The following is a 24130-nucleotide window of genomic DNA, read 5'->3' as shown; positions in this document are numbered from 1 at the left end:
GAAAGAACTAAAGAGAAAATTTAAGCCTCGAATTGCATTATCAAAGGATTCTATGGGCAAAAAATTGAATGACGCAGAAAACATCAAAAGAAGATGGAAGGAATGGATACACAGAGTCACCGTACAAAAAAGAACTGGTTGACATTCAACCATTTCGGGAGGTGGCATATGATCAAAAACCACTGGCACCGAAGGAAGAAGTTTAAGCCTTACTGAAAAAAAAAAAAAAACAAGGCTCTAGAATACCAAGTGAGATGCTTCAACAAACGGAAGCAACCTGAAAGTGCTTACTCATCTATGTCAAAAAATTTGAAAGACAGCTACATAGCTGTCCATATTTGTGCCCGTTCCAAAGAAAGACGATCAAATGTAATGTGAAAACTACCAAATAATATCATCAATATCACATGCCAGCAAAATTTTGCTGAAGATAATTGAAAATCAGCCACAGCCACGCATCAACAAGGAACTGCCAAAAATTCGAGCCATATTCGGAAGAGTGTATGGAACAAGGAATATCACTGCTGATGTCGGATGGATCTTTGCCGAAAACAGAGAATACAGGAAAGATGTTTATCTGTGTTTTATCAACTATAGGAAGGCACTGGATTGTGTGGATCATAACAAATTATGAATAGCATTATGAAGAATGGGAATTCCAGAACACTTCATTGTATGCACGCAGAACCTGCACAAAGATCAACAGAGCAAAAAGGGATACTGAGAGGATGAAAATTGGAAAAGGAGTGCGGCAGGGTTGTATCCGTTCATTTTATTCAATCTGGATGCTGAGCAAATCGTTCAAGAAGCTGGACTATATGAAGAAGGAGGCATAAGGATTGGAGGAAGATTCATTAACAACCTGCAATAAGCTGATGACACAACCTCGCTTGCCAGAAATGAAGATGATTTGAAGCGTTCACTGAGGAAGGTAAATGACTATAGCCTTCAGTGTGGATTACACCTGAATGTGAAGAAAACGAAAGTCCTCATAAATGGACCCAGAAACAATATTACGATAAACTGTGGGAAAAAACTCAAATTGTCAAGGATTTCATTCTATTTGTATCAACAAGCAACACCCATGGAAGCAGAAGCCAAGAAATCAAACGCTGTATTGCACTGAGAAAACCTGTGAAAAAAGATCTCTTTAAAATCTTAAAAAGCAAAGATGTCACTATGGTAACTAAGGTATGCTTGACCCAAGCCATGATCTTTTCAATTGCTTAACATGCATTCGAAAGGTGGACAATGTAGACAGAAGAACTGACGCATCTAAATTATGGTGTTGGCGAAGAATACTGAATATACTACGGACTGAAGGAGAACAAGCAAATCTGTCTTGGTGGAAGTACAGACATAATGTTCTAATCGCTGAAAGAGATATCATGCTTGGTAAAGTAAAGGGTCAGCAGAAAGAGGGAGACCCTCAATGAGATAGATTGACACAGTGGCTGCAACAATGGGCTCAAACATAGCAACACTGGTGAGGATGGCACAGGATCAGCCAATGTTTCATTCTGGTGTACATACGGTCACTATGAGTCAGAGCCTGGCACCTAATCTAACAACTATGACATGTTTTGATTGGAGCTGTAGAAGGAAACACACCTAACCAGGGTGAGTCTTCCCCACCAGACCCAAGAGCAGTGATTGGGATCTGAGCTGAGTGACTGGATTGTTTCTATCACTCCTCCTTTGCCCAGGCACCCACCAAATAGGTTTCTTTGTGTTTTAAGTTATCTGATGTTAGAGTGCTTAATTCAAATGAACCAAATTGAGAAGCTATTAAAATAGCTTCTTAATTAATAAGAGTGACTCACACCATTCACTTTTGACTATTCCATTCCAATGAATACTATCACATCCCCCATCCCCAATCCCCCAATCTAAAAGCCATCAGGGTGAAAATAAAAAGTGAACAGCTGAGTCAATTGTTAGGCAGTATCCTAACATTATCACACTGTTTGGACTATTTGCCATTTAGATAGTTCTCTTCTCCTTCAATTAACTGGTTGGCTGTAGCTAAGAAACAATCTCCTCACACTCAGTGGCTTTCTACTTTCCCCAGTACCAAGTCATTGTCTATCCTTACTTCCACACATCTTAGCTCGCTGGTGACCTTCTCACTAACCCTGAACTCTCCTAGTCCCTTCACCTCACTACATTCCTCAAATCCTGGTCTCCTCAGTCTAGGGCCCTAAAACCTATTTCTTCTAGAGAGGGACACCATTTAGTTGAATCTCAAAGACCTTACAAACAGCTCCCTAATCTGACAACAGTGTCAAGAGTCATTCCACAAGTGAGGCAGAGCAGTGTTCACAGCCACTGCCCCCACAACCTCAGGAATGGCAAGTTTGCCATATTCCTGGAGCAGGAGCTCCTTGTACTCTCTTAGGTTTCTCGCAAACTAAACCATCCAGATACAACTCAGAAATAAAGAATAACTCAGATTTGATCACCTATGGTATATGGGTTTCAAAGCTTCAGCAATTAAGCATTTTAATACTTGAAGTACAAAGATGTCCAATTATTTATAAGTCATATAAAAACTTCCATGTAGAATGTACAAAAAAGGACAAATATTTCTAGAAAATTAGATACGAAAATAAGTCTGCTTTATTGCTAAGATATAAGGAAACAGAAGGAAATCCCAAACTACATCTCACCTTCTGACGTCGGACTCCCTTGGTTCGCTCACAAAACATTGTACATAATTTACAGAGAGTTGTGTCTTCTGGGCAAATCTATTGACAAGACCTATGTAATTCCCAATGGATAGCCCTTCTGAAGTGTCTGCTGTCAGCAGTGATATAGAGCTGACCGTCTACAAAGAAAAAAAATCTTATTTAATATAAGCGACAACAAAGATTTAACTCTTTTATTTTCCTAATAAAATTACTAAATGAGCAATCTAAAAAGACAGCTCCAATTTTATGTACTCCCCTATTACACACCTTGAGCAAACGTTTAAGTATATACATCTTATGCTACCCAAAAATATCCACAGGGACAAATTTTAACAGTAGGAAAGAAATTGTCTATTTTCCTTTTATAGTTGGTAAAGAAAAACAAAATAGTCCATTTTCTTTGTTTTCCCATGCAAAATACTGTAACTTTTTTAGTTTGCAATTTCTTTTCCAAAGTCCCATCACATTTTTTCATTCAGTTTTCTATCCTGTATACTTCTTTTGGTTTAGTGTAACCTTTCTAAATCTCAAAAATGAGGTAACGGAGATTTAGTTAACTCTAAATCTGGGAGCTCAATTTAACAGGAAAGATAAATACAATAGTATGATTTCTTCTATTGTTATCTGAACCTTCTTTTTTCTAAGTCTGACACAATCTTTTTCAAAGTTTGTCTGTTATTTATCTTGTCCAATAACTTTTTTTTTTAAAGCTTTTGATTTTTTAAAATCTTCTTTATTATTTCTTTTACATTAATTTCTGCCTTTATTTTTATTATTCTCTTTTGTTTGTTTTTTGGGTGGGAGGGTATTCTACAGTTTTTTTTTTTTCCCCATCTTTACTCGGTTTTCTTGCTCATTATAATTTAAGAGTTTGTGATTTTGCCTGATTTAAATTTTTTTTTTGACTAGGGTTACATCTCAAGTAAGATTTTTCAGGATAATATGTTCAAAGCTAAATTTTCCCGTATCTTTCAATATATGAAATGATCCCCTGTTGTCTCACATGTAAATGACTTCATGTCTCATTTTCTAGCCATTTCTCCACTGTTTCCTACTTTCTAGTGTTGCTAGAGCCAACTTGGAGCCCTGGTGGTCCAGTGGTTAAGAGCTCAAGCTGCTAACCTAAAGTTCAGCAGTTCAAATCCACCAGCTGCTCCTCTGAAACCCTATGGGGCTGTTCTAATCTACCTATAGGGTCACTATGAGTCAGGATCAACTAGATGGCAATGAGTTTTTTAGAACCAACTTAGGTTTCTTTTTTCTTTTCATTGTTTCATTTTACATAATTTCCTTTTTCCTCCTAGATGCTTGTGGGATTTTTTCTTCATCCCTGGAGCTCAGCACTTTCACAAGGACCAATCTTATTCATGGTAGTTCTGTATTGTCCTATATCTGTTAAGCTGTTTCAATCTTCAGTCAAATCTTCCTTTATTTCAGAACCACATTGTGCTAAAATCTCTTCAGATATTTTTTTCTGTACTATTTATACTGCTCTCATCTTCAGGAATACCAATTATGTGTATGTTGGTTCTCCATTATACACCCTCCATATAATTCACTCTCCTTATAATCACTTTCATCTCTTTCTCTTTTTCCACTGCTCTCCCTCAGTTAGGTGGAGGGGACACCTGACAGAACCTGTCAGCTCATTTCTCACTGTTTCCTTTCCGTATTTAACTTTTTAGTATTAAACTGCTGCTGGCACTCTAAACAGACATTATCCAGCTTTGCCTACTATTTCCTAGCTGTACCTCTCACTCAGAGTTCTACAGAAATAGAGATAGGGAAAAAAAGACTAAACTTCTGAATGTAAAGGAACTTGCAAATGGCTTTATTTTGTAGGTGGGTATTTTCCCACAGAGAAAAATATAAAACATTTGTGAGTTCCCTCTTGGGGATTAAAAAAAGAAAAGCAGTTACCTTATTTTCTTTATTAATTATCTCATAGGCGATTTTAGCTGCAGCATTTTTTGCTATCTTCTTTGTTTTACCTTCAGCTGCTGGAAATTCTCTGTCCTTTATAATAACTTGAAATGTAAACCTGATTACAAAGAAAATATTCACAAAATATTATAAAACTCATGCATTATCTGAGGACAAGCTCTCCAATCACTGCTGCCTCCTGTGAGGAGCTTTGAAGGCTTGCATCTATGCTCAGTAAAGAATGTAAATAGTAACTTCCAAAAAGTAAAACAGCCATATGCTTGAAGTATGGAAAGGCTTATACCCTCCTTTTTCTCAGGAGTCCTCTGAAGTTACCACCTTATGAGAAGGCGACTCTCTCAGAACTCTTTTGCAACTTTGCTAACAGGTTAAAGATATTGACTTTAAAACTGTGCCAGAGATATCCTTCCCCCAGGTTATATTTTATAGAGACAAATTATTTTGTAAAGCAACTTACCTTAAGTCATGTGGAGGTCCTGTTTTAGACAGTTCAAGATATTTAACTGGTACATCATGCTTTTGACTGTATTTATTAAGTTCCTCCATGAAGAAACCTGCTGAAAGACCACTGGCCATTTCGTCTTCCAGTAGCCTAGGAGAAGAAATGTTTGAAAGAAGTGACACAGAATCATAGAACATATATAATCTGACTTCCCCAATCCAGTTTAGGAGACAAAAGGTAGTGGGAGAAATTCTTTCTATGACTCACTTTAGCACTACAGATATTCAGAGGAAACTTTCTTACAAAAGTTTCTTTTCTCTCCCATGGACTGCAGAATCAAGCTAATTTCTCCAAATTTTTCTACTTTCAAAACTCAACTGGCCAAGGAACAAAGGGGCCCTTTCTCTTTAACTCTGCTTTCACTGTCAAGTGCAAGCTTGTCCACCTGCCTGAGGAGGTAAAAAAAAAAAAAAAAAGCCTGCAGGCATAGAATTAGAATTCCTCATTCTGAGCAGAAAAAGGCCCAAAGAACCTATAATAGGTGAATTTTGTGACATCATGAAAGATTTAGCTGCAAGGGAATAGATTCCTCATGAAATCCCCCAAATCTCCCTTTGGAATTTGCAGAAGTCAATTTACAACCTACCCAGTGGGTAAATTGAGATCCCAGTTTATGGGTCTCACTTGACCAAGACCACAGCAATAATTTAAATTATAAACAAAATTTAAAAGATACAGAGAATCTCGCAGGATAGAAACAAGCGGACAATAGGTCACTGGCAAGCACTAGCCTGGCACTCCAAGATTCATCACTGAGTTCTGTCAGCTAGAAAGGAGTCTGGACCTGTGCTTCCCCCCTCTGCTCATCCCCTCCTCCCACAGTCTGAGCCCCTGTACAGAATATGCCAGAATTTCCATACAGAGGCTGCCCCTGGGACCAGGGCCTGCTTTGCTCATACCATGAACTGCAGGATTCCTTCTCCAAAAATCTGATCACCTGGAATGAAAACAGCTCTTTTCTCATTTCTGTGGTCCTTTTCTCTTCCCCCTGCAAGTGTCTGCTGTACATACTTGGATGTTGACTAAGTTCTACCCCTCCTGGGCTCCTGTGAGCATGCCATGGCTTACTCCTGTAGGGCCACACGACATAGATGTGTATCACACACAAAAGCCCAGTCCATATTCCGCACCAAGAATGTACCTTGGCTGGAGAATACTTCTGCCCACAGAAGCACCTTTTTCTACTTTGCACATGGCCCGATAGTGGCCCTGTTCATGTATCATCTCTTGACAGACAATTTCTGCATGAAGCAGTTGATCCACAAATTAACAACATTTGAGTTCCTCGGACCCCAGCCAAACTGATTACCAACTCACAGTGATTTAGCAAATGGGAGTAGATGGGGAAAGACATTATACTTAGTAAGCTCTCAAAATTCGGCCTTAGAACCCTTGGTTACTTTTGAGACTCTGCTTTCTACTCTCATTTTCAAAACCTGAAGATTAGGAATCCTAAACTGCCTGAAGATAGCTCCCAGGGTATTAATTTGCCTCTATTTCTTTCCCAAGTTTGCAAGGAATCAAATCTCAGAACAGACAGAACAGAGGAAGAAACAGGCTTTTGGAAGTGCCTGCTTCAGATCCCTTCCCTGGGAGCCTGTTCGTCCTCTGTGCTCCTGCCTCCATTAGAGGCTTCACCTAAGCCTGGAGGGGACTTAGGAATCAGCTTCCACTCTTCTCCAACTGTTTCCTCAATATAACAGGTCAATTCCACCTCCTAAGCTTCTCTTGAAAACGTCCCCTTTTCTCTTGGCCACCTTTGTCAAAACCCTCATCAACCCCCCTCCAGACTCTGACCCCATTGCCAATCCTACTACAACTCCCTGGTAAACTCACTCTCACACTTTCCATGATAACTTTCAAACCTTCTCCATACTCCTCACACCTCCCACTTCCCTCCCAGCTGATGACCTGGCTTCCTTTCTCACAGTCAAAATAGATCCCTTAGTTTTCCCATCTAACCAAAAACTCCCTCCCAAGGCCAAGGTGACGACAATGTGAAAGGTGCCACCTGGAGAGTCCTGCAGCACAGTGTGCCTGCATCTGCTCACATCCTCTCCATGTTCAATCCTGCGAGGGCAGTCCTGTTCCCTCTCTTGTTCAAAGCCAGTCCTGCCACCTAAGCTCTAGATCCCATCCCTTCCCTCCTACTCAGGCACTGCCATCTGCTGTGGCCTTCCCATCAGCATTTAAACATCCTCAGTCTCTCCCACCTGGAAAACAAAATCAATCAATCAAACAAACAACAACAAAAAGCAACCTCCCTAGAAACCCACTTCTCCCCTTGTGCCCTGGCTCAAGTGTTCTCTCTGTCTCTCACCATTCACAATCATTTCTCCACAGAACTGTCTCATTTCCTCAGCTCACTCCAATTGGCTTTCTTCCTATCATTTTATGCAAACAGCTCCTGATAAGAGCTCCAGTGACTTCCACGCCCATATTTCTAGCACACCTCTTGTAGGATGCATCTTCTCAGCAGGAGTAGGCCCTGTTGACCTCTTATTCTGGCTTGGAAGGCTCTTTTGGTTTTTGTTCTTCCCTAGCCACTCTTTCTAGTATTCCTTAGTCTTCTTAGCCTCTAAATGCTGTAGCTTCCTAATACTCAGTCCAAGACCCTATTGTCTTCACTCTATACTTTGTCCTTAAGGTGATTTCTTGCATGTCCATGATTTCAATTATCATCTATATGTCACTAACTCTAAAACTTACATATGCAGTTTAGGCTTCTCTCTGAATTTCAGATCTTTATATCTTATATCTCCAGTTGGACACCTTGAATGAACTTTAAACTCAAAAATATCCAAAACTGTATTTATGATCTCCCTCCAAGCTGGTTCAGAGTTTCCTTTCTCAGAAAATGACTCCACCATCCATCCACCCACGTCTAAAAGCCACAAATCTGGGAGTCATCTTTGATGGTTAATTTTTGTATAAACGTGGCTAGGCTATCATGCCCAGTTATTTGGCCAAACACTAGTCTAAATGTTGCTGTGAAGGTGTTTTGTAGACATGCTTCACATCTACCATCAGTTGACTTTAAGTAAAGGAGATTACCGTCAATAATGTGGGCAGGCCTCATCCAATCAGTTGAAGGCCTTAATCCTTTCAAAGTCCAATTATTTTTTGCTTTGAATTTTTTTAAATACCATGTGTTTTCATTAATGGAAACATGCTGAATCATGCAGTATGTTTAAAATTTTGGTTGGCAATATGGATTTTGAGAAATATTATCTGGTACGGTTATTAGAGAACTTCCAAGGTTCTCAGCCCCCATAATTAGTGGTCACCTGCCTTTACCACCGGACCTTGGTTGCTGATGTTTTTCATGGCGCCTTCCATTTGGTTAAAAAAAAAAAAAAAAAAATTTTTTTTTTTTCCATTTGGTTACATGGGGAACCTGTGGTTTTCCAAATATGACATAAAACGCAAAACCAAACCCACCAGGGACTCATAAACATGCTTACAAGGCTTATCTAAGGGTACAAATGCCAAAAGAGACAAAATTTTTACCCAATCACGCTTTCAGTTTCTATGACCTTACTTGCAAGCCTGATAACTCAGCTATTTTGCTTCAGCTAATGTTTCTTTTGCCTTTTGCCAGTACGAAAATCCCCACTGGAGGGCAGCAAATACTTTCAGTGGTAAAAGTATACCACCAAAGAACCTGAGAGTTGGAAAAAGTGGATAGTACACTGTACATACCAAGGACCAGGGAAGATTAAGAGCAAAAACTGAGGTTTCCCAGAGAAGAAAGAGTCCTTCCCCAAGACTGTAACACAGAAATTCTGCCTGAGTTTCCAGCCTGCCAGACTGCCCTATAGATTCTGGACTCAAGACTTGTTATGGACTGAAATGTGTCCCCCAAAATGTGTATCAACTTGGCTATGCCATGATTCCCACTATTGTGTGGTTCTCCACCATTTTGTGATCTGATGCGATTATTCTATGTGTTGTAAATCCTAATCTCTACGATATTAATGAGGCGGGATTAGAGGCAGTTATGTCAATGAGGCAGGACTCAATCTATAGGATTAGGTTATATCTGGAGTCAACCACTTTTGAGACATAAAAGAGAGAATCGAGCAGAGAGGAGGAGGACCTCATGCCACCAAGAAAGCAGCACTGGGAGTGGAGCACATCCTTAGGACCTGGAGTCTCTGTGCTAATAAGTTCCTAGGCCAGGGGAAGATTGATGACATGGACTTTCCCCCAGAACAGAGAGAGAACGCCTTCCCCAGGAGCTGATGCCCTGAATTCAGACTTCTAGCCTTTTAGACTGTGAGAGAGTAAATTTGTTTATTAAAGCCATCCACTTGTGGTATTTCTGTTATAGCAGCACTAGATAACTAAGACACAACTATAACATCAACTCTTGTCTCAGTTTTCAGCCAGCTAGCCTGCCCTACAGATTTCAGATTTGTCAGTCTCCACAATTATGGGAGCCAATTCCTGAAAATAAATTATGTATACCATATCCATCTAATCGGTCCTGTTTCTCTGGACAACCCTGACTGATACAACATACAGCATTCTTGACATCTCCTTGCCCTACTTTCTAATCCATAACCAAGTCCTGTAACTTCAAAATCTATCTACTTCTCAACGATGTCTACTGCTACCATCCTGGTTCAAGCCATCATCACCTCACTCCTGGGCTGCTGCAAGAACCTGATAACCAGTTTCTCATAGCCACTTCAAATTCTTCTCTACCCTGCAGTCAGCGTGATCTTTTTAAACCACCAATTCAATCATGCAGCTTCCACAAGACAACCAAACTGCTTTTGTCAAGGTCAAGGCGATGGCCTCCCCATCACTAAATCCAGTGGTCAGTTCTTAATCTTTGTCTACTTGACCTATAACCAGCGTCTAACATGGTGGTTCATTCCCTTCTCCCACTTCCTTGGCTTGGACTTCGAGGACACCACACTCTCCTGGTAATCTTCCTCCCTTACGGCTGTCCGTTTTCAGTTTTTTCTGCTGGTTCCTCTTTGTCTTCCATTCTTCTAAATATTGTAGTGCCCAGGGACCCAGTCCTTGGACCTCCTCTCTTCTCTACTTGCTCTCACTCCCTTGGTGATCAACTTAAAGCTTCTGGCGTTAAATTCCACCTATACAATGACGGCTCTCAAGTGTATGCCTCCACTACCAACTCCTGACTGCCTCTGTGCAATCCGTTCCCTTCTGAAATGTTTTTAACTCTACCTCTGCCACTGCCTTTTCCTAGTCAACTCCTACTCTTCCTACAGAGATCTCAGCTCAAATGTTACTTCTTTTAGAAATCTTCCCAAATACTCTAGAAGAGGTCCTGATTTGGGACTGTATCACAGCCTTTATCTCTTTTACTGGTAAAAAGGCCAATGGGGCTGATGCACAGTTAAGAGGGGAGAGGGTAGAAAATTAATCAACGTGGTGGGCGGGCATCAGAGCACATATACCTTCTAGGCCTTGGTCAGTGTTGTTGTTAGGTGCTGTTATAGATTGAACTGTGTCCCTTAAAAAAGTGTATCAACTTGGCTAGGCCATGATTCCCAGTACTGTATGGGTGTCCACCATTTTGTGATCTGATGTGATTTTCCTAAGTGTTGTAAATCCTACCTCTGTGATATTAATGAGGCAGGATTAGAGGCAGTTATGTTAATGAATCAGGACTCAATCTACAAGATTAGGTTGTACCTTGAGTCAATCTCTTTTGAGATATGAAAGAGAATCAAGCAGAGAGGAGAGGAATCTCATGCTACCAAGAATGAAGAACCAGGAGGGGAGCACGTCCTTAAGACCCAGGGTTCCTATGCTGAGAAGCTCCTAGACCAGGGGAAGATTGATGACATGGACCTTCTCCCAGAGCTGACAGAGAGATAAAGCCTTCCCCTGGAGCTGGCACCCTGAATTTGGACTTCTAGTTTCCTAGACTATGACAGAATAAATTTCTCTTTATTAAAGCCATCCACTTGTGATATTTATTATAGCAGCACCAGATAACTAAGACAGGATTTGGTACCAGGAGAGCAGGGTGCTGCTGTAACAGATTCTTAAAATGTGGAATGGGTAGAGGCTGGAAGAGTTTTAAAGTGCCTAATAGTAGACGCCTAGATTCCCTTGAAGAGACTGTTGGTGGAATTATGGACATCAAAGGCAGTTCTGGTGAGGACTCAGAAGGAAGTTAGGAGAGTTGTAACACCGGAGACAGTCCAGATAGAGAAAAGCAGCAGTAGAGAAATGGCAGCAGCAGAACCAGGAGACCAGGGAGAGATGGCACGGGAGCTGACTCATAGAGCGAGAGAGGCTTCCCGGTAGAATGGAGTGCCTCAAGGCTACACTTGCCAACCCGCAAAGCAAGAGAACTGAGTGCCTTCCTCACAATCTTTACTTTTCAGCCTATTGTTGTAGCCATTATGTCAATCCATCTCATTGAGGGTCTTCCTCTTTTTCCAAGGCCCTCTATCAAGATGGTGTCCTTCTCCAGAGGCTGGTTCCTCCTGATAACATGTCCAAAGTACATGAGACAAAGTCTCACCATTCTCACTTCTAAGGAGCATTCTGGCTGTACTTTTCCAAGATAGATTTGTTCATTCTTCTGCCAGTTCATGGTATATTCAATAATCTTCACCAATACCATAACTCAAAGGCATCAATTCCTCTTCAGTTTTCCTTATTCATTGTCCAGCTTTCACATACATATGAGGTAATTGAAAATACCAAGGCTTGAGTCAGGTGTAAGTTAGTTCTCAGAGTGACATTTTTAACTTTTGAAAGAGGTCTTTTGCAACAGATTTGCCCAAGGCGACACGTCATGTGATTTCCTGACTGCTGCGTCCATGGGTGTTGATTGTGGATCCAAGTAAAATGAAACCCTTGACTTCAATCTTTTCTCCATTTATCATGATGTTGCTTATTGCTCCAGAATAACATGGTCAGTACCCAGCTGTTATTCTAATTGCAGTAGGAAGCCACTGGAGGGCTCTAAGAAGAGGGGTGATGTGATCTGACTTACGTTTTTGACTGATCTCTCTGATGCTGGTGAAGAACAGAGTATGGGCGTGGGGCATGAACATGAGTAGAAGTAAGGAGACCACGTGAGGCTCCTGCAGTGGTTTAGGTGACAGACAGTGGTAGCTGGAAGCAGGGCACTGGAAGTCCCTAGAGTCTGAGAAAAGGAAGCACATTCACATTACAGCCTGGAATTGGAGAAAGAGCTTAGGCATTAGAGCGACACAGACCTGGACTAGACACCTCTGTGGGCCTTTGACTCATGATCTGAAAACAGGAATAAAAATGCCTGATTCGCAAGATTGTCATGAGGAATAAGTCAGATATAAAGTCTTTAGCAGAATCCCCCACCCCACCCACATAACTGGCCTCAAAAGGGTATACCAGGTCTGCAATCCCAAACTCCAAATAGTTCTGATAACTAGGGGTTTTTGTTTGTTTATTGTTAATTTATTCATTTTGGTAGGTTTGGAGCTACCTGTGTTGACCTGAACAGTCATGAGCCATTTAGAGTCTCTATTATACTTTGTTACCTATATAACTTGTCACTGCAGAAATACTAATATGTTTTATTATGAGGTACCGCCCCAAATCCCTCCAAGGGCATTCTATAATAAGTAGTATTTACACTGCATTGCCTTTCTAAAATCCAAAAATCTCTGAATTCTGGAACAAATCTGGCCCAAGGGTTTTGAATAAGGGACTGTGAACTGCACCATTATTTTCAGGAACCAACGTGTCATTTAGTTAGTCACGACCATGAGGCCACATATCCAGCTGAAGGGGTCACAGATCTCAGAACTGCAGTGACAAGAGAGCCCCTGGCAATTATACTCTAAAGTCCTATAGAATGCTCCAAATCCTCAGTACAACCAGTTTGAACATGCGTGAACACATGAATGTATATGTAAACTAATAAAGTGCTGCACTGGTATGTTTGAAACAGTACTTTTGAGTTTGGAAGCAAGGAAATAGGTTTCTTTTTAATTATCTTTGACAAATCTGGTTTTAATTCTATGTTATCATTTTCAGAAAGGAGATCTCCACCATACTGACTAACAAATATTATCTGTCCCTCTTATTCATGTCCAGAAGTTTCTTTGGCTATGCCCACCTTCCCTGCCAGCAAACTGGGAGCCCTCCGTAGACCAGACCACCTCCAGAGTCTGCACAATGCTTGGCCTATAACATGCATTCAAATAATACCTAATTAATAAATGACTAAACTACAGGTTGAGTGTTATGGATCTTCTGGTTCAAAGAGGCAAAATGAAGAACAAGAGTATAATCTGTCCAAGATTAAATAGTTTCTAACTGACAGCTGAGAGTGTATCTTTTAGCTTCCATTCTGGCAAGGTGTTCTTAGCACTAAGGAGAACATGAGCAAGAGGATATCTCATTATTCTGGAATTCAAAAGAGAACTGATGAGTTACCATTCATTTAACAAATATTTATTGAGCATCTATTATGTACCTGGCACTGAGGTTATGCCAGTGAAAAAAACACATAAGTCCCTGCTCTTGTGGACTTATTTACTAGTAGAGGAACAGATAATAAACTTATAATAAGTATCAGAGTGTGATAAGTTCTATGGTGAAAAACAAAGCAGAGTAAGGGAGACAGAAGAGTAAGAGTGACAGAGTAAGCCAGCAGGAGAGAGAGGGGGATAAGACGGGCAGGGTGGTGGTGTTTTCATACAGTGTTCAGGGAAGGCCTCTCTGACAAGGTGGCATTTGAGGAAGCACAGGATGAAGCTAGGAGCTGGTCCATGCAGGTATGGGGCGGGGAGGGGCGAAAGCGGAAACAGTGCAAAGACCCAAACGCAGCAGTGTAACAGCGAGGACGCTGTGTGGAGGGAGCGAGAGGGCTCGTTTGTGGGCCCTGACAAGGCCTGAAGACAGGATTCTTATGAGAAGGGAAGCCAGTGGGGGAGTACCTGGCAGGTGAGAGTTGGCTCTGATTTACAGAACACTCTGATAGCGGTGTTGAGAAGAGGTAGCGGGTCAGGTAGAGGCGGAGCAGGTGCCGGGCTAGCGGGTGGGACACCACCGTGACTGTCTAAGCAGGAGATTTCTACCCACGGACTATTAATCAAGCTGTGGCTACTTCAGGCCTCCACACATTCCCCATGTCAAGTCGTTGGGCCTATCCTCACCCCCTCCGCCGGCCTGGGAGCGATGTATGAATCGCTCTGATAAAAATTCTCACCGCGCTCCACGACCCTCAGCCCACATCCGGGAAGGGCCCCGCACAACCGCGGCGGGGCTCTGACCGCTCTCCCGGCGCTGGCTCCGGGGGCCTCGTACCAGGGTCTGCATTCCCGGCGGGGTCGCGGGATCGGCGCGCGCCTCCGCCCAGCCGCCGGGCCGGGCCGCCGGGCCGGGCCCCCCGCCTGTCCCCGCGCTCGCCCCGCTGTCCGCCTGCCCGGCCGCCCCCGCGCTCGCCCCGTGCCCGCTGCTCCGGCCTTACCGCCTGACGACTCCGCTCAGCCCGCGCTGCTGCTGTCCGCTGAAGCTCTGCGGTGTCTGAACAGCTTGCTCTCAGTTTCGTTTTCCCGGCGAACCCCGCCTTCCTCTGCGGCGGCCTAGCCAGCCGCGTGCCCGCACACGTCCGCATGAGTTCCGGGCTGGGGGAGATTGGCGCCTCCACCCGCAGGCTTGCGGGGGACGCCGCGGGGCGGGCTGGGCAGCAGGGGCAGCCCCAGTGTGGAGAGAAGGCCTCCAGGCAAAGGGGAGGACGCAAGGTCCCCAGGCGCCAGCAGCGGTGCCAGGCACTCGTCTGGGATCAGAGATCCCAGTTAACTCCTCCACGCAAACATTTTGGCTGGCTTTGGTGGCGGTGGGCAAGTGGATATTATCAGCTCCATTTTACAGTAGAAGAAACTGTAAATTAACACCCCGGGGTCCTGCCGCTGGTAAGTGGCGACGCCAGAGTGCAATTCAAATCCAGGCCAGTAAACCTCAAAGCACCCCTTTCCAACACTACTGGCTCTCTCTCATGCCTACAAAGCTGGAAATGAAGAGGCCTGGGGACATAATTTCCCTTCAGTCTGTTTCCACTCATCCTTCCAGGGACTGATTACCCGATATGCAAGGTAAGCACATGTTTAGGATGTCAACAAAACAGGGGCACCAGGTGTCCAAAGCAAAGACCCGTAGATGCCAAGCGACAGGACATACAGAAAAGCGAGCGCAGCAGTGGAAGGGAACCAGCAGGGCGCCAGCTCCAGGGCATGAGACTGTGCCAGTCAGTTCACACAGCGTCATGAGGGAGCCGCACACGTGGCAAGGCTGTTTAAATTATGAGGTTTCGTTTTGTTTTTGTTTTTGTTCCACTTAAACACCTTCTTGACATCTTTCTCTTTCAGAAGCAGTTGGGTTTTTTCCTACTGTTCAGTTACCCTATACATTCTTTGTCACCTCTACTCACTGATGGGCGATTCTTAAAACATATTTAGGCGATGATGGAGTATTAAAATGTCTTTCTAATACGCATTGGGAAGCACATGCTGTAGCAACAGGTACAATCTTGGAATCGTACATTTATATTCTAGACGCTTTAGAAAATATTGCTGAAGACTAGACACAAAAAGGAGCTACCAAAAGAGAAGCTGAAACATTGCTAACAAAATGCAAACCCAGGCATACTTCCTTGTATTGCGCTTCTCAGATATAGCATTTTTTTTTTTTTTTTACAAATTAAAAGTTCGTAGCAACACAGCATTGAGCAAGTCTGTCGCCACCATTTTTCCAATAGCACGTGCTCACTTTGCGTCTCTGTGTCACATTTTGGTAATTCTTGCAATATTTCAAACTTCTTCATTATTTTATATCTGTTATGATGGTCTTTGATGTTACTAGTGTAATTGTTTTGGGGTGCTACCATCTGTACCCATATAAGATGGCGAACTTAATGGATAAATGTTGTGTGCTCTCCACCAGCCATTACCCATCTCTCCCTCTCCTCAGGCCTTCCTATTCCCTAAGACTTGACAATATTGAAATTAGGCCAATTAATAACCCTACAGTGGCCTCTAAGTGTTCAAGCGAAAGGAAGATTCAGATGTCTCTCACTTTAAATCAAAAGCTAGAAATGATCAAGCTTAGTGAGGAAGGCATGTTGAAAGCTGAGATAGGCCAAAAACTAGGCCTCTTGCACCAAACAGTCAAGTTATGAATGCAAAGGAAAAGTTCTTGAAGGAGATTAAAAGTGCTACTCCAATATCCAGACACCTTGAGGGACTAAGTTGCTGGGGCTGGGGCTGGAGACCATGGTCTCGGGGGACATCTAGGTCAATCGGTATAACACAGTTCATAAAGAAAATGTTCTACATCCTACTTTGGTGAGTAGCGTCTGGGTCTTAAAAGCTTGTGAGCAGTAATCTATTGGTCCTATCCCATCCAGAGCAAAGGAAAATGAGAAAAAAAAACAAAAAACAAAGACACAAGGAAAATATTAACCCAAAGGATGAAAGGACCACATGAACCAAAATCTCCACCAGCCTGAGCCCAGAAGAACTAGATGGTGCCCAGCTACCACCAGCAACCACTCTGACAGGGATCACAACAGAGAGTTCCGGACACAGTGGAGAGAAAAGTGTGGAACAAAATTCAAACCCATGAAAAAAGACCAGACTTACTGGTCTGACAGACACTGGAGGAGCCTCCAAGACTACGGCCCCTGGACACTCTGTTAACTCAGAACTGAGACAACTCCTGAAGCCCACTTTTCAGACAAAGATTAAACCAAAAACCAAACTTGTTGCCATTGAGTCGATTCTGACTCATAGCGACCCTGTAGGACAGAGTAGAACTACCCCATACGGTTTCCAAGGAGCACCTGGTGGATTTGAACTGCTGACCTTTTTTTGGTAAGCAGCTGTAGCTCTTAGATTAGACAGGCCTATAAAACAAACAATAACATATGTAAGGAACGTGCTTCTTAGTTCAGATACCTGAGACCAAATGGGCAACACCAGTCCAAAAGCAAGATGAGAAGGCAGAAAGGGACAAAAAAAACGGACAAATAACACAAGGAACCCGAGGTGGAAAGGGGGAAAGTGTTGTCACTTGTGACAAAACATCAGAATGTCACAAAACAATATATGTATACATTTTTGAATAAGGACCTGAAATGAGCTGTAAACTTTCAGCTAAAGCATACACACACACACACACACACACAAAAACTCTCTAAAGCTAAAAAAGAAAATAACCGCCCCCCCCCCCCAAAAAAGTGCTACTCCAGTGAACACATGAAGGCGAAACAGCCTTATTGCTGATATGGAGAAAGTTTTAGTGGTCTGGATAGAAGAGCAAACCAGCCACAAAATTCCCTTAAGCCAAAGCCTAATCCAGAGCAAGGCCCTAACTCTCTTCAATTCTATGGAGGCTGAGAGAGGTGAGGAAGCTGCAGAAGAAAAGTCTGAAGCTAGCAGAGGTTGGTTCATGGGTTTAAGGAAAGAAGCCATTTCCATAACATAAAAGTGCAAGGTGAAGCAGCAAAGACTGTTGAAGAAGCTGCAGCAAGTTATCCAGAAGACCTAGCTAAGATAATTGATGAAGGCGGCGACACTAAACAACAGATTTTCAGTGTCGACATAGCAGCCTTGTATTGGAAGAAGATGCCCTATAGGACTTCCATAGCTAGAGAGGAGAAGCCAACGCTTGGCTTCAAAGCATAAAAGGGCAGGCTGACATTTTTGTTAGGGGCTAAAGCAGCTGGTGACTTTAAGTTGAAGCCAATATTCTTTTACCATTCTGAAAATCCTAGGGCCCTTAAGAATTATGCTAAGTCAACTCAGCCTGTGCTTTATAATGGAACAACAAAGCCTGGATGACAGCACATCTGTTTACAACATGGTTTACTAATATTTTAAGTCCACTGTTGAGACCTACTGCTCAGAAAAAAAGATTCCTTTTGAAATATTACTGCTCATTGACAATGCACCTGGTCACCCAAGAGCTCTGATGAATATGTACAAGGAGATTAATGTTATTTTCATGTCTGCTAACGAAACATCCATTCTGCAGCCTATGGATCAAAGAGTAATTTTGACATTCAGGTCTTATTACTTAAGAAATGTATTTCATAAGGCTGTATAGCTGCTCTAGATAGTGATTCCTAAGATGGATCTGGGCAAAGTAAATTGAAAACCTTCTGGAAAGGATTCTCCATTCTAGATGCCATTAAGAACATTCATGATTCATGGAAGGAGATCAAAATATCAACATTAACAGGAGTTTGGAAGAAGTTGATTCCAACCCCTGGATGACTTTGAGGGGTTCAAGACTTCAGTGGAGGAAGTAAGTAACTACAGATGTGGTGGATATAGCAAGAGAACTAGAATGAGAAATGGAACCTGAAGATGTGACTGAATTGCTGTAATCTCATAAAACTTTAGTGGTTGCGGAGCTGTTTCTTATGGATAAGCAAAGAAAGTGATTTCTGAAGATGGAATCTGCTACTGGTGTAGATGCTGTGACCATTGTTGAAAACAAAGGATTTAGACTGTTACATAGACTTAGTAAAGCAGCAGCAGGGTTTGAGAGGGTTGTCTTCAGTTTTGAAAGTTCTACTGTTGCAAAACTGTTGTGGCTCCTATAGGACAGAGTAAAACTGCTCCATAGGGTTTCCAGGGAGTGGCTATTGGATTCGAACTGTTGACCTTTTGGTTAGCAGCCAAGCTCTTAACTACTGCACCACCAGGGATCCTAATAGACTAAAAAGAAAAAAAAGACTACAGTATAAACATAACTCTTATTTTTATTGTGATTTAGGTGGAAGTTTATAGCTCAAGTTAATTTCTTATACAAAAATTTATACACATATTGTTATGTGACATTAGTTGCAATCCCTATAATGTGACAGCACACTCCCCCTTTCTACCCCAGCTTTCTTGTGTCCATTCAACCAGTTTCTGTCCCTTCCTGCTTTTTCATCCTGCCTCCCCCCATTTGGTTTAGTGTATGATTGAACCAAGAAGTACACTCTTCATGAGTATTATTTTATGTTTTATAACCTAGTCTAATCTTTATCTGAAGAGTGGGCTTTGGGAATTTTTTTTTAATTTCACTTTTTTTTTTTATTGTACTTTAGATGAAGGTTTACAGAACAAACTAGCTTCTCTTTAAACAGTTAGTACACACATTGTTTTATGACATTGGTTAACAACCCCATGACATGTCAACACTCTCCCTTCTCAAACTCGGGTTCCCTATTACCAGTTTTCCTGTCCCCTCTTGCCTTCTAGTCCTTGCCCCAGGGCTGGTGTGCCCATTTAGTCTCGTTTTGTTTTGTGGGCCTCTCTAATCTTTGGCTGAAGGGTGAACCTCAGGAGTGACTTTATTACTGAGCTAAAAGGGTGCCTGGGGGCCTTACTCTCAGGGTTTCTCCAGTCTCTGTCAGACTGGAGAAGTCTGGTCTTATTTTGTGAATTAGAATTTTGTCCTGCACTTTTCTCCAGCTCTGTCTGGAACCCTCTATTGTGATCCTTGTCAGAGCAGTCAGTAGTGGTAGCCAGGCACCATCTGGTTGTCCTGGACTCGATCTGGTGGAGGCTGTGGTAGTTGTGGTCCATTAGTCCTTTGGACTAATCTTTCCGTTGTGTCTTTAGTTTTCTTCATTATTCCTTGCTCCGGAAGGGGTGAGACCAATGGAGTATTTTAGATGGCCACTCACAGGCTTTTAAGACCCCAGACGGTACTCATCAAAGTAGAACGTAGAATATTTTCTTTATAAACTATGTCATGCCAATTGAGCTAGGCGTTTTCCGAGACCATGGTCCCCACAGCCCTCAGTCCAGTAATTCGGTCCCTCGGGGAGTTTGGATGTGTTTATGGAGCTTCCATGACCTTGCCTTGTACAATTTGTGTTGGCTTCCCCAGTATAGTGTACTGCCTTACCCTTCACCAAAGTTACCACCTGTCTATTTAGTGCTTTTCCATCTCTGCCCCTCCCCTCCCTTGTAACCATCAAAGATTCCTTCTTTTTGTGTGTAAACCTTTTCATGAGTTTTTATAAATATAACTCTTATATGTACTGGTAAACCAAAAAATTCATGTGACTTGCTTTATTGTGATATTCACTTTTTTGAGGTGTTCTGAAACTGAACCCACAATATCTCTGAGGTATCCCTGTATGTATTTATGTTGGTTATGTGCAATAAGGGGGGCCCTGGTGGCACAGTGGTTAAGAGCCCAGACTGCTAACCAAAAAGTGGGCAGTTCGAATCCACCAATCACTCCTTGGAAACCCTATGGGGCAGTTCTACTCTGTCCTATAGGGTTGCTATGAGTCAGAATCAACTTGATGGCAACAGGTTTGGGTTTTTTTTCGTTTTTGATGTGGAATGATATATTGCAGCATTTTCAATGGACAATTCAAGCTCTCCAAAATTCAGAAGTAAATTTAAAGATGTGCATAGATATCTACCAGTCATTAATAGGGTATTTACATAATTTAAGAGAAGCTTTTGAATAATTTGAAAACATAACAAAACAAATACTGCCAAATACTGATTATCAAGCAGTTCACCATTGCAGAAGCATTAGAAAGAAACGAGTAAATGATGGAAGTGCTCCGAGAGTACTGAGTGCCGGTGATCAGTTTTGTATAACCCCATACTACGCCATTATTGACACACTTGAATCTGCATGCAAAGAAGGGCAAAAGTGTATGAAGTTCTTTCAGATAAATTTTCTTTCTTAAACAATGTGGATATTATACCTGATGAAGAATACATGAAAGCATCCGTGAAATTAGTGCAGGCTTATCCCAGTGACTTAAATACAAACCTTTGCAAAGAAATGCAGCAAATTCATTCCTAAATGAGAACTGCATGTTTGCAGATTCAGGAAAGACAAATTTTACTCCTGTAGGCATCTATGGGAAACCGTGGTGGTGTAGTGGTTAAGTGTTATGGCTGCTAACCAAAGGGTCAGCAGTTCAGATCCACCAGGCGCTCCTTGGGAACTCTATGGGGCAGTTCTACTCTGTCCTGTAGGGTCACTGTGAATCGGAATCGACTCGACGGCACTGGCTTTGGTTTTTGGTTGGTTAAGCATCTATGATTCCATAATAGATGATAAAATTCAATGCATATTTCTCAATGTTGAAGTTGCTTTGTGCATATTCCTAACTTTCATGATCACAAACTACGCAACAGAACGCACGTTTTTGTCCCTAACAAGACTCATAAACCCTCAGTGTACAACAATGATTCAATAAAGACTTAATTATCCTTATCTTGTATGGTAGTAGATATTGTTTGGCAGCTTAATTATGACAAAATCACTGAAGAAATTGTAAGAGCAAAGAATAGAAAAGGAATATTTTTAATTATACCATGTTACAGATGAAAGATCTACCTAAAAAATAAAATATAGTAATTTGTTGTAATATTTGTTTTCTGATCATTAAATTTTCTTTTACGACATCTTTTCATTTGTTCATTTATAATTGCAACATTTAGTATGAAACAGGCATCAAAATTGAAGTACGAGCCACTTAAAGCAAAATTGGTGAAAGTCAGTTTTTCGTTGTGTGGGAGCAACAGAATTTTACGCTGATTGTTGAAACAAGTAAGTTGGCTCATTTTCTTTGATGTAGGATATGTGGAATGTTCTGTTTGTAGAGAATGAGGTATTGTTACTGGTTGGAAACCCCAGGTTCTTAGTCGTCTGACTCGTATTGGCCAATAAATGAGAGACTGAGGTGGGAGAACAAAAAGGCAACTTGATTTCATTGTACAAGGAAATGGAGTCACTTCGTGCTTATTGCTGCCAAACCTGCTCGCTAAGGGAGGGTAAGCGGGTTACTTTTAAAGGGGTTTACAAGTAGGAGTTTATACAAGTTACGTCAGCAACATTCTTAATAGTACTACCCAGGTGCAATGGAGTTTACATATAACCTCCAAACAAAAGCAAGATTCGAATGCAAAGCTGAGGTGGGGGGAGCCCAGCAAAGGAAAAGATTTTGCAAACAACACTGCAGGGAAGGAAGCCAGGTAAAGAGTACGGCACTGTGGGGGTTCGGTCTCAGTATGTAGTAAAAATCTTAGTAACCCGCATTCACTAAAAAACTTTATAACCCAGTTCATGTCATTCCGCTATAATGGCATACACTCACTTTTGCGTTCAATCACTAATATTATAGTCTCATTTAAAAAGAATTTACATTGCTCTTTGAGGAAGACATGGTCGTTGCTGCAGGGCTATCTTGCTTATCCTCTCCTGACTCACCGCTGTTCGCTCTCAAGGAGGAACAAGTGGGTCAGGAAGCCGCACCACAGCCACGGCTTTTATGGACACCAGAAAGACACCCGAGGAACCAGAGGTGGCCATTCACCAGATTAGAATTACCCTAACCAGCTTCAATGTAAAATCCCTGGAGAAGGTGTGTGCTGACTTGATTAGAGGCTCAAAGGAGAAGAACCTCAAAGTGAAGGGACCGGTTAGGATGCCTACCAAAGACTCTGAGAATCACTACAAGGAAAACTCCTTGTGATGAAGGCTCTAAGACCTGGAATCATTTCCAGATGAGAACCCACAAGCGACTCATCAGCTTGATCAGTCCTTCTGAGACTGTTGAGCAGATCACTTCCATCAGTATTGAGTCTGGGGTAGAGGCTGAAGTCACCAGATTGTTGCTGTTGTTAGGTGGCATTGAGTCAGTTCTGACTCATAGCAACCCTATGTACCACAGAACAAAACACTGCCCGGTCCTGCACCATTCTTAAAATTGTTATGCTTGAGCCCATTGTTGCATCTGAGGCAGGCAAGAGATCAGAACGGCTGAATTAAATAGCCTCCGACACAGTATTCTTGGAATCTAAACCTAATTACAGACCACCATATAACTTTTGCTGCTGGTACCCGAGAACTACTTGTGATTAACAAACTAGGTGCTTAGACAAGATAAGGGGCTACACTTCAAGGCCTTGTGTTCTTGACCACCTACAAATTACTGAGAATACTCCTGAATTGTTTTTCAAGGCCCCACCACGTGCAGAGCGTGTGCAGTAAAGATCAACGTGGCCTACGAATGACCTTCTACCTGAGACAAACATGAGCAGGGACCCCTCGCCGGGACTTGAACCAAGGTCCAGAGGCATCATGCATGAACGACATCTCAGGATAAGTCCTCTTCGACATGCCAGCAGCCTTTGTGACAGACTCCATCTTAGTTCCAGCAACCTCTGCGAGAAAATCCATCTTGAATTCTAACTGCGTGCACATTTGATTTTCAGAATCCCTCCCCTTCTCCTGGAAATCTCCACCCATTTAATGAATAAAGATAATGCCTTTTTCCCACCTAAAAACTTAAATAAACCCTAGGAAACCCTTTGTTCAGGGAGAGACTGGAGGCTAGTGTAGGTGGAAGCCCCTCTCCGTCTCTCCCTCACAAGCCTTTACTCTCTGTCACCAATAAACCTTTGTTCGTGTGGAACCTCTGAGCCTCTCCTGGTCATTCTTGGTCAGTGAAAGCAAGCACGTAGGCAGGGCTCAGTCCCAAGCAGGGAAGCCTTGCCCTATAACACAGCCACTGTGTTGATCCATCTTGTTGAGGATCTTCCTCTTTTCTGCTGACCCTGTGCTTTACCAAGCATGATGTCCTTCTCCAGGGACTGATCCCTCCTGACAACATGTCCAAAGTCTTGCCATCCTCGCTTCTAAGGAGCATTTTGGTTGTACTTCTTCTAAGACAGATTTGTTCATCCTGAAGTCACCATGGCAGATGCTTAAATCAACTATTTTAATAAATTTATTTTGAGTTGGTAAAAAATAAAAAGAATTTACATCATGGGTAGCTAAGACACACACACACATATATATAGATGCATATTTATAACTCACATATCCCATTCGAATGTGCGAGTCAGCAGAGGAGGGGGCACCACAGATACCACAGATTATTAGTGTTTAGGGCCCTTACATGCCTTAATCCGGCCTTGCACCCATCCATTCATTCAACAAATTTGCCAGCCACTATACTAAGTCCTGGAAG

At 42.2% G+C, this 24130-nt stretch overlaps 1 protein-coding gene and 1 pseudogene across 2 annotated transcripts in view; one reads left to right on the top strand and one right to left on the bottom strand.

The window, feature by feature from the left end:
* EIF2AK2 (eukaryotic translation initiation factor 2 alpha kinase 2) overlaps positions 1-14891 on the bottom strand; it is a 55898-nt gene extending 41007 nt beyond the window's left edge. Inside the window, exons 1-5 of one of the 2 annotated variants that reach the window (XM_049870171.1) lie at positions 14594-14891; positions 12128-12280; positions 5092-5226; positions 4611-4731; positions 2670-2827 (exon numbers count right to left, since the gene is read on the bottom strand). In XM_049870171.1, the coding sequence (XP_049726128.1) occupies positions 2670-2827; positions 4611-4731; positions 5092-5210 (398 nt within the window). In that variant the 5' untranslated portion in view covers positions 5211-5226; positions 12128-12280; positions 14594-14891. The remainder of the gene's footprint in view (positions 1-2669; positions 2828-4610; positions 4732-5091; positions 5227-12127; positions 12281-14593) is intronic. The other variant, XM_049870172.1, reaches the window with a different exon arrangement.
* Positions 14892-22360: 7469 nt separating this feature from the next.
* On the top strand, positions 22361-22930 carry LOC126067932 (40S ribosomal protein S20-like; annotated as a pseudogene).
* Positions 22931-24130: the final 1200 nt, after the last annotated feature.

The sequence above is a fragment of the Elephas maximus genome, chromosome 26 (assembly GCF_024166365.1).
Source record: "Elephas maximus indicus isolate mEleMax1 chromosome 26, mEleMax1 primary haplotype, whole genome shotgun sequence".
NCBI classification, from domain to species: domain Eukaryota; kingdom Metazoa; phylum Chordata; class Mammalia; order Proboscidea; family Elephantidae; genus Elephas; species Elephas maximus.
The sequence above is the reverse complement of the archived record's forward strand: the minus strand, read 5'-3'. Positions and strand labels throughout refer to the sequence as shown.